Consider the following 10,285-nt stretch of genomic DNA (forward strand, 5'->3'; position numbering starts at 1 on the left):
AATACTAGTCAGTACTGTCCAGATATGGGCAGAATCAGTCCAGACAGACAGACAAGACAACATGGCATTGGGATCTCCATATATGCCCCTGACTGTGACCAACTTTGATGTCAACTTTGATGTCAGGCATGTCCGTATATGGGCATATTTGTCACACACGTGTTTAAAGTAGTTTGAGGTACATACATACGTATTGGCCGGTGGACAACACCGACATACATACCCAGCCCGACCGCAGTGCTTTCGCGCTCTGCTTGCGCAAGTAATGATGGCGTTGAGCGAGCTGTCGTCGCTGGAGAAGTACCTGGGACTGAAGGAGCCCAATACGTACAGTACGCTGGAGGACGGGGTGCCCGTGTTGCAGAGAAACAACACTCCTCTGGTGGGCTTGGTGACAGTCGCGTGTCACCTGGTGACCGAGAACAAGCGCCCGGAGCTGCTGGGCGCCTCGGCGGAGCAGAGAGCCGTGGTTTACCAGTGGTTAGAGTACAGGGTCACCAAGCTGAACGGCCGCGCCAATAAGGAACACATCAAGACCATTCTGAAGGATATCAACTCCTACCTAGTGGATAAGGTTTACATGGCCGGCAACCAGTTCACCCTGGCTGATATTCTCATGTACTATGGCGTTCATCCTCTGTTTGTGGAGTTGACCGTCCAGGAGAAGGAGACGTATGTGAACGTAACTCGGTGGTTTGACCACATCCAGCGCTGTCCCGGTGTCCGACATCACCTGCCCCCCGTCGTGGTTCTCAGGAACATCAGTGTTCGGACCGGTGGACACGTCTGAAACTCGCTCGGCTTCTGTGGCCTCGTGGTCAGGGTGTCCGCCCTGAGACTGCATGGGAGGTTGGGGTTTCGTCATACCAAAGACTCTGAAAAACTGGACCCAGTGCCTCCCTGCTTGGCACTCAGCATTAAAGGTTGAGCTGGGGTATGTCTCTGCGACATACTAGCATCATGTCCAGGTGGTGTATTTGTACATCATGTCCAGGACCTGACCTAACCTAATTCAACTCCAACATCCCGGTGTCGTCTTGACCAGACGTGTGTGTGCCAGAGCCTTCTCTTGGAGAGTTGTGTCAATGAGAGGTCATAAACAGCGCCGGTCGGCCTGGGCCGGACGAGCTGTCCAGGCACCTAGGCTGGTAATCCAGTGTGTCGCGGGTTCGAGTCCCGATTCCGACGACCTTTGCTGCGTGTCTCCCCCCCATCTCTCTCCCCTTTCCTGTCAAACTACTGTAATCAATAAAGGCAAAAAGCCGCCCGAAAAAGAAAAAATCACACCCGTGTGAACTGAAGAAATGGAGAGAGAGCCTATTTCACCCATGCAATAAATACGGCCAATGCAAGTTTCCCATGTAGAAGGCCATGGATGGCCTATAGCACCCCTCCAATGTCTGGCTTTTTGTGTTCCACCCTTGACGTCATGACGTGTGTGGCCAAGTCTATGGACATTTTATGACGAATTTTGTTCTGTACAAACTTTCAGGCCAAGTCAATGGCAAATGACGTCACGTGATGTCTTTGTGTGATGTCATGCGGCTCAATATAAATAAATACATCTTCATGACTGAGCGCAGCAAAATTGATCAATCGTCATACACAGTAAAAGGTGCCCCTTGTTTCACACAAGTGTGATTTTTCCATCTTGTTTGGCCATCCGTCATCATCAGATATAACGTTAGAGTGACGACCTGTGCAGAGTGGGTGGAGTTATGCGATGTATGAGTTAGGTCATTCTGTTCATGCGTTAATAATGTATTTTTTGATGCATGATTCCATAAACAAGCTAATGCACCAATCGTTTATAATCACAACCCTCAAGACATCATTGTAGCTGTAGAATTGAAACCAAACGAGTGAGCCCCCTCATGACCAGCCTATCGCAATGATGCTTTTAAACAGATTCCGTGCCCATAAAAGGGTTGTGCCGCGCGCTGTCTGACACAATGGGCAGAGCAGGGCAGTAACAGTTCCCAGGGTTGGAGGCCCCACATATACTGTATGTTAGTCATATAGCTCTAACTCTCTTGTTCCATTCCCCTTCCACTGGTTGTGTCAGTCTACACTAGGATTACTCAACATTTTGCGCGCACGCACGCACGCGCTCACTCACACACACAATTTAATGAGTCACGATGCACTGTGCCCCCACTGCCCCTGCTGTCTGTAGGGGAATGCACTGAGAATGACATCATCCCAGTGTGTGTGTGTGTGTGTGTGTGTGTGTGTGGTGGGTGGGGGGTATGACTCATGAGGAGGAACATTTTGGGAAACAGACTATTTACTGCAGGTGTGCTCAGTGTGGCGGGATCTGTATATGTGTGTGAGAGAGAGAGAAGGGGGGGGGGGGGGGGGGGGGTGAGACTTAGAGAGAGGTATATGAAGCAGCCATATATGTGTTCCTGTTCAGAATGCATGGATATGTAATGATTTGTGTCTGTGTGTAAATTATGCATCCACTTCCCTGTGTGTGTTTTGTGTCTGTGTGTAAATTATGCATCCACTTCCTTGTGTGTGTTTTGTGTAGTTGTACATGTGCGTGCGTGCGTGCGTGCGTGCGTGCGTGCGTGCGTGCGTGCGTGCGTGCGTGCGTGCGTGCGTGCGTGCGTGCGTGCGTGCGTGCGTGCGTCTGTGTGGGTGTGTGTGATTCATACTGATGACTGTCTAGTCTAGTCTCTCTCAACTGGCTTTCCCTTTATTTTCCCGCCAAAACATCCCACAGATGTTTCCCCCCTCCCTCCCTCCTTCTCTGCTCGAGTCTAGTCTCCCCCATCGCCTTTCCAGTTTCCGTGATTATTAGTTTAACTGAAACAAATATAATAACTCAAAATAGAATTGGACATTTCAGTTCACTGAAATAAAAAACAACAAAGAGGCTTTTCCCAAAAAATACAGTTTTGTGTGTTTACAAAACTAACAACAAGGAGAAAATGGCCTTTGTTTTAGTCTTTTTGCTAATCCATATTACAAATACCAAACTAAAACTACGCCTTTTCTAAACATAAAACTAAACTAAACTAGCAAACCCACTTTGAAAAACGAAACGAAAAATGAACAGAACTAAATTAAAATATAAAATGAAAAATGCAAAACTGTAATAACACAACAGCAAAGTTAACAAATGAAATAAAAATACCTAAAAAAAGAAATCTAGTAATCTAGTAGTCTCTAGCATGAGATCATGGGGCTTGCACTTGAAATGTGCAAGCCCCATGAATTGTTGAATTGTAGTTCACTTGTAGTTAAATCTCTCAAACACTAGGAGACTCATCGTTTGTGTAGCAGTAGTACTGATTCTGATGACGTGTTGTTGAGCTTGCTGCCCACTTGCCCAGTAATCTTTCGTTATGCAATGGTCTATTAATCACAGCGGCGCCGCAGCAGCACTCCTTAACAGAAATGTACATGCAGTTTATGACACTAGGGAAAAGCAGGGTTTTTTTCTTCTTCCGGTCAGTCTTTCAGCAGCATGACACCTGTTTCAGGATTTCAGACAACTTGTAAACATAGGGTGACATGCAGAGGCGTAGCCACTGGCCAGCGATGGGCATTGGGGCCAGTTGTAACTTGTACACCCAATTTGAGCCCCTGTCCATCGCACCATATACACCATCTCACTCAGTGTGTTTCTACAGTCTGTCTCCCCCACATTGCCTCCCTCTGCAGCTTTCCTAAATACTGTCTGTCTCTCCTATGCTGTCTTCCTCTCTCTGACGGCTGTTCTGAATGCAGCACCGATACACAGTGCCCAGTTATATAGACCAACTTTCACACTGTGTCATCATCATATTCCAATGCAAGATACCAAGAACTACGCCAGCTTATGTGGAGTGTTCCTGTGTTTATGGTGCAACACTGATAGAGCTGAGCTAATGACTCCCTGTGAGTCATCTTATAGATATCTGAGATATCTGCTGTTGGTGCTGTGTTTTTATTGTTCCCCCCCAGGCCGAAGGCGTGGCCAAGACTATGTATTCTCCCCTGTCCGTCCAGCACCGTTGGACCGAAATCGTCCTGAAATTTTGCACACACACTCCCTGGAGGCCAGAGCAGAACCTCTGGCAAAATATTTTACATCAGTACACATTATCTCATGTCAGCAATTAAGACAGACCTGTCTGATTTTTCACATTTCATCCTGATTCTCTAAAGCCCTAACGACACCAAAGGGTCACCATGCAACTCCTTGGGTCCAAACGGTTGCAAGGAGTTAACGCAAACACCGTCTTGACCCTTTGGTGTGGTTTGGGCCATTGAATTCCATGCGTTGAATCACTAGGGTCAACGCGGGTCAACGTGCAACAAGACATATCACACCGCTAACAACGCTAAAACCGTCTCTACCCTTTGGTGTGGTTAGGGCTTTAGATTGACTTCTACTACCTGTAGACCTCCGAGGAGCACATTTCAATTTTATAGTTGTTCATGATTTTACAACTATCATAGGGACAATTTAATATTTTCAGAGGTTCTCAATGAAATCACTCTAAACACAGAGGGAGACATACAGGGAATGAGAGAATACAGTTAAATACACAAAGAAAGCGATATGAACTGGGAACCAGTGTCCTATAAGACTTATTCAACACATAAATTACACACCAGGGAGTTCTCTCTCTCTCAGCGAGTTAGTAAACTATCATGACAACAGAGACAGAGAGAGAGGGGGTGCAGAGAGAGAGAGGAGGAAGTACTAAAATTTTGTACCCAAGTGCGTATAATGTACAATAGCGTGTGTGTGTGTGTGTGTGTGTGTGTGTGTGTGTGTGTGTGTGTGTGTGTGTGTGTACACACATACCGGATTTACACAGTATACACACACAGTACATATGCACGCACGCACGCACGCACGCACGCACGCACGCACGCACGCACGCACGCACGCACGCACGCACGCACGCACGCACGCACGCACGCACGCACGCACGCACGCACGCACGCACGCACACACACACACACACACACACACACACACACACACACACACACACACACACACACACACACACACACACACACACACACACACACACACACACACACACACACACACACACACACACACACACAGCACACACACACACAGAGAGAGTTGTCTTAGAATAATTTAGCATTTTCATTTGTGTCTGTGACGGTCTGGCATCTGGACAAACTGACTTGGGGTCTGTTCCAACTCTGTCTGTATAGACATCACAGTCCTGACCCCTGGCTGTGATGACATCATTGTAGGGTCTCGTGCGTATGCAGTGCACCCCGGGGGGTGGAGATTATTCAGAGGAATTTTAAACAAGCAGAGAGAGAGATTGTTTGTATGTATGTATGTATGTATGTCTTCCAGACACATGGGAGGGGGGGGGGGGGGGAAGCACGCGCGCGTGTGTGTGTGTGTGTGTGTGTGTGTGTGTGTGTGTGTGTGTGTGTGTGTGTGTGTGTGTGTGTGTGTGTGTGTGTGTGTGATGGGGATAGAGACTGAATAGAGAACCATTGTGCCCAAGCACTCACACGTGTGTGTGTGTGTGTGTGTGTGTGTGTGTGTGTGTGTGTGTGTGTGTGTGTGTGTGTGTGTGTGTGTGTGTGTGTGTGTGTGTGTGTGTGTGTGTGTGTGTGTGTGTGTGTGTGTGTGTGTGTTTGTATGTGTGTGTGTGGGGGGGGGGGGACAATCAGCACAAAAAACACTGCAAAGGACCTGAGAGAGAGAGAGAGAGAGAGAGAGAGAGAGAGAGAGAGAGAGAGAGAGAGAGAGACCAAAACAACCAGTAAAGATAAGAACTAGAGGAGAAGAAAGTGATTGCATGCTGACACAAAGAACTACAGAGACAGATAACAGGCAGGCAGGCAGGCAGACAGACAGACAGACAGACAGACAGACAGACAGACAGACAGACAGGCAGGCAGGCAGGCAGGCAGGCAGGCAGGCAGGCAGGCAGGCAGGCAGGCAGACAGACAGACAGACAGACAGACAGACAGACAGGCAGGCAGGCAGGCAGGCAGACAGGCAGACAGACAGACAGACAGACAGACAGACAGACAGACAGACAGACAGACAGACAGACAGACAGACAGACAGACAGACAGACAGGCAGGCAGGCAGGCAGGCAGACAGGCAGGCAGGCAGGCAGGCAGGCGGACAGAGGCAAAGAGGGAGGAAAGAAGGGGGAGAGAGAGAGAGAGAGAGAGAGAGAGAGAGAGAGATTGTGAAATACCTATAGAGGGCCTAGTAGTAGAGTAGGGGTGTGTCCGTCTCCCTCCCTGGATAAAGGGCCATTGTCTGGGGTTCTGTGCACACGTCAACAATAGACATGAGTGACAGGCGGCTCCCAGGAGCCACAAAGGAGAGCCAATGGATCCTTTGTTTCTCTGTGCTGCTACTGTGACGGACAGCCTGCTACTGGGCAGCGCTGGAAAGTAACTAATTACATTTACTCAAGTACTACTTAAGAACGATTTTGAGGTTTTTGTACTTTACTTGAGTAATTCCAATTTCCAATACTTTAGCTTCTACTCCACCACACCCCAGAGACAAATACACCACACCCCAGAGTACTTTTACTCCACTACAATTATTAGATTTTTTTTTGTTACTTTGTAGATTTTGATCATCATTACAAAACATACGTTAACTACTTGAGGAATGTATCGTACAGCAGCTCTCTGCTGTAGGGTGCAGCTAATAATTAGTGATCGATTAACCATTAAGCACGTCTTAAACCCTCTCTATGTCAAATGGACCTGAGTTGCAGCTGTACTTCTGCTCTTTTTTCACTCTACACAGCGATTCTCTTTGCCCAAAATAGCCGATCTACATGCTAAATGGTAAAATGGTGCATTTATATAGCACTTTTATCCAAGGTACATGTACTATAGATTGTGCATTACATTCACACACACATTCATACACCGATGGAACCATGCAAGGCACCAACCTGCACATCGGGAGCAATTAGGGGTTCAGTCAGTGTCTTGCTCAAGGACACTTCAACACCAACTCTCGAGGAGCCTGGGATCAAACTGGGAACCGATCAGGTTCCCAAGTGGGCGCTCTACCCCTGGCCCTGTGCCACATGCTCATTGAGAGAGATTGATGTTGTGAGCTTGTATATCTGCTATTTTGGGTTAACCCCCCCAGAATAGGGATGCCATATAGTTAAAGTGGTTAGTCTTTTGATTGCTGTGGAAGCTGGACGCTATCATGTGATATTATTATTATGAATCTCACCGCAGTTCTAGGCAAACCCCGCTGTGATTGACCGTTTTTGCAACTATACCTAAACCTAACCCTAACCCTCAGTAAAACTATGCCTAAACCTAACCTTAACCATAACCAAGCTATGGTCTAATCTAATGCCTTTGCATTAGAGCTATGGACCAGAACTAACCCTAACCTCAGTAAAACTATACCTAAACCTAACCTTAACCATAACCAAGCTATTGTCTAATCTAATGCCTTTGCATTAGAGCTATGGACCAGAACTAACCCTAACCTCAGTAAAACTATGCCTAAACCTAACCTTAACCATAACCAAGCTATGGTCTAATCTAATGCCTTTGCATTAGAGCTATGGACCAGAACTAACCCTAACCTCAGTAAAACTATACCTAAACCTAACCTTAACAATAACCAAGCTATGGTCTAATCTAATGCCTTTGCATTAGAGCTATGGACCAGAGCTAACCATAACCCCAACCTCAGTAAAACTATACCTAAACCTAACCTTAACCATAACCAAGCTATGGTCTAAACTCTAATCTAATGCCTTTGCATTAGAGCTATGGACCAGAGCTAACCATAACCATAACCTCAGTAAAACCAGGCCTGCCCGGGAGCCAATCAGACGGCTTGTGGTGGGATTGATAATCATGCATCATGGTCAACTACTCAAACCCCTTTCACGTGGAGATTGTGGGAAGGTGTAGCATCTTCTCAATAAGGGGACAACCACTGCTATGAAGATGTATAACGGGGTCACACAATGGTCGCTTGGCTCATTCCATAGACTAATTGCTCGGAAAGCAGCGGTTCAGTACAGTATATAGACACTATTAGACATGCTCCTGTGAGTTCTCTTGTAAAACGGACCCATTGGAGTGTTTTGGAGATAGTTGTCGAAACTCGGCACACCCAGCTTAAAACTGCAGGGACAACGCCCGGTCAAAGTGGGACTTTTGGTCGCCGTCTTTGTTGTTTTTGACAGCAAATTTTGATTTTAGTTTTAAGTCATAGTCTTTTGAATAGTTCCCATTAGGTTTAGTCACATTTTAGTCATCGGCAATGTTTTAGCGTTAGTCTAGCTTTAGTCGACTAAATATAAGATTTTAGTCGAATCACTGAGCCATCAAACAGTGTCTGGAGTGAAGTACCTATAGACAGCCACCAAGTCTCAATGAGGAACAATGAGGAATATAAAATTCACTGATTACCAACAAAATACCTTCACTCTGTCAGATTGGATCTAGAGTGTGTGTGTGTGTGTGTGTGCGCGCGCGCGTGTGTGTGTGTGTGTGTGTGCGTGCACACAGCCGGGCATGCTGAATGCAGCCTGTTGTATAGTTTTGATGTGGGCAGCAGCAATGAGGCCGGAGCAAACCTGATCCGGTACGACCGACACACACACACACACACACACACACACACACACACACACACACACACACACACACACACACACACACACACACACACACACACACACACACACACACACACACACACACACACACACACACACACACACACACACACACACACACACACACACACACAGTGCGCCCTGACCTCCAGCCTTCCCCATGCCCTCCTCCCTCCCTCTCTTCCATAATTCATACACCATAGTGTAGGAATGCAGCGTCCGTAGGCTGCTGGGATCTGATGGTCGTGTATACCCAGACGCAAGAAAAGCCGCTAATTGTCCACCATCTCACCCAGACAATGGTTCAGCTATCAGACTGTCTGTGAGTCATATCATATCTGCACCTAGAGGGATAATATGCATGCTGCAAGCGTGCACGGGATGGTGTGTGTGTGTGTGTGTGTGTGTGTGTGTGTGTGTGTGTGTGTGTGTGTGTGTGTGTGTGTGTGTGTGTGTGTGTGGTTTTGCCCCTGGGGCATTTGGATTTTGATATAAACGTCTGCTAAAACATGCAAATTCATCTCATTTTCTTCTCATGTTCCTCATTGACCTTATAGTTTGCGGCTGGTGAAGCTGTTTTATTCATGAAGTTGAAATTTACAGCGGGCATTACATTTACGGCGTACTTTGTCATTTTAATCAGAACTGCCGTTCTGACGTCATTGCATGATGTGCTTGTTTTTTTACATTTTAGATAGATAATGGATATTAACACATTTGACATCTATCTGGACAGTTAGAACCCTGTGAAACTATAAACCGTATAATTATATACTAATGGGCCTGGGCCATGGCTCAATGGTCCAGGCACCTTGGCTGGTAATCCAGTCTGGCAGTGTGCCGCGGGTTCGACTCCCGATCCCGACGGCCCTCACTGTATGTCTTCCCCCCATTTCCTGTCAGCCTACTGTCTGTCCCTCCATAAAAAATATAAAATAAAGGCGAAAGCCACAAAAAAAACATAAAAAAAAAAAAATTATATACTAAATGGAGAACTCGCTTATTTGAGTTACTCTTCCATCCAACACTTTTGAAAAAGCAAAAATAGCCAATGTACAAGAGCGTCGTACAAGCAATGTACGACGAAATGTGCAGGGCGTAAGTAGATAATGTTTGTGGAAACGGGTATTTGACTGAAAGCAAACGACTATAACAACGTTTTGTTCGCTTTAAATGTCAAAGATCATTATCGAGGGTTAGATTTCATGATATCGCTGCTGTCGGGTGGAAACCTTGTATGTTCAGAACCGTCGTGGTGTTTTAGGCTCCAGTCGTTCCTAAAGCGCAGTTGCTTATTTGGGATTCCACCCATTTAGGCCTGACCTCAAAATTAAAAAAGAATCCGCGGTAGTCTGTGTGGGGGTCCGCGGATAATGGGGGTCCCCGCGGAGGAGTTTGTTTAACAACAGAACAGACCCGACGTTCTCCTTCAAAGCCACCGGCGCGCCGCCGCCTGCCCGAGGCGAGGATTGTTTTTCTTTTTTTCTTTTTTCATGGCAAGGCCAAGCGGTCTACCTGCGCAGCACTTGCGATCGACTGGTCGACCGCGATCGACGTAATGGGCACCCCTGTTCTAAATCCTCCAGTTTTCTGAAATAAATATTTCCACAATTTTTCAAAAATAGCAGACCTACAAGCTCGTAGCGCGCCAC

General features: G+C 46.7%; 1 protein-coding gene across 1 annotated transcript; it reads left to right on the forward strand.

Moving 5' to 3' along the window:
• Positions 1-265: 265 nt before the first annotated feature.
• On the forward strand, positions 266-790 carry LOC306924011 (eukaryotic translation elongation factor 1 epsilon-1-like; the record flags this gene model as incomplete). Its single annotated transcript, XM_079502354.1, has 1 exon — positions 266-790. The coding sequence occupies one exon, from the start codon at positions 266-268 to the stop codon at positions 788-790; it is 525 nt and encodes a 174-aa protein (XP_079358480.1).
• Between the last annotated feature and the right edge of the window lie 9,495 nt (positions 791-10,285).

This window comes from Electrona antarctica (genome assembly GCF_951216825.1).
Source record: "Electrona antarctica genome assembly, chromosome: 5".
NCBI classification, from domain to species: domain Eukaryota; kingdom Metazoa; phylum Chordata; class Actinopteri; order Myctophiformes; family Myctophidae; genus Electrona; species Electrona antarctica.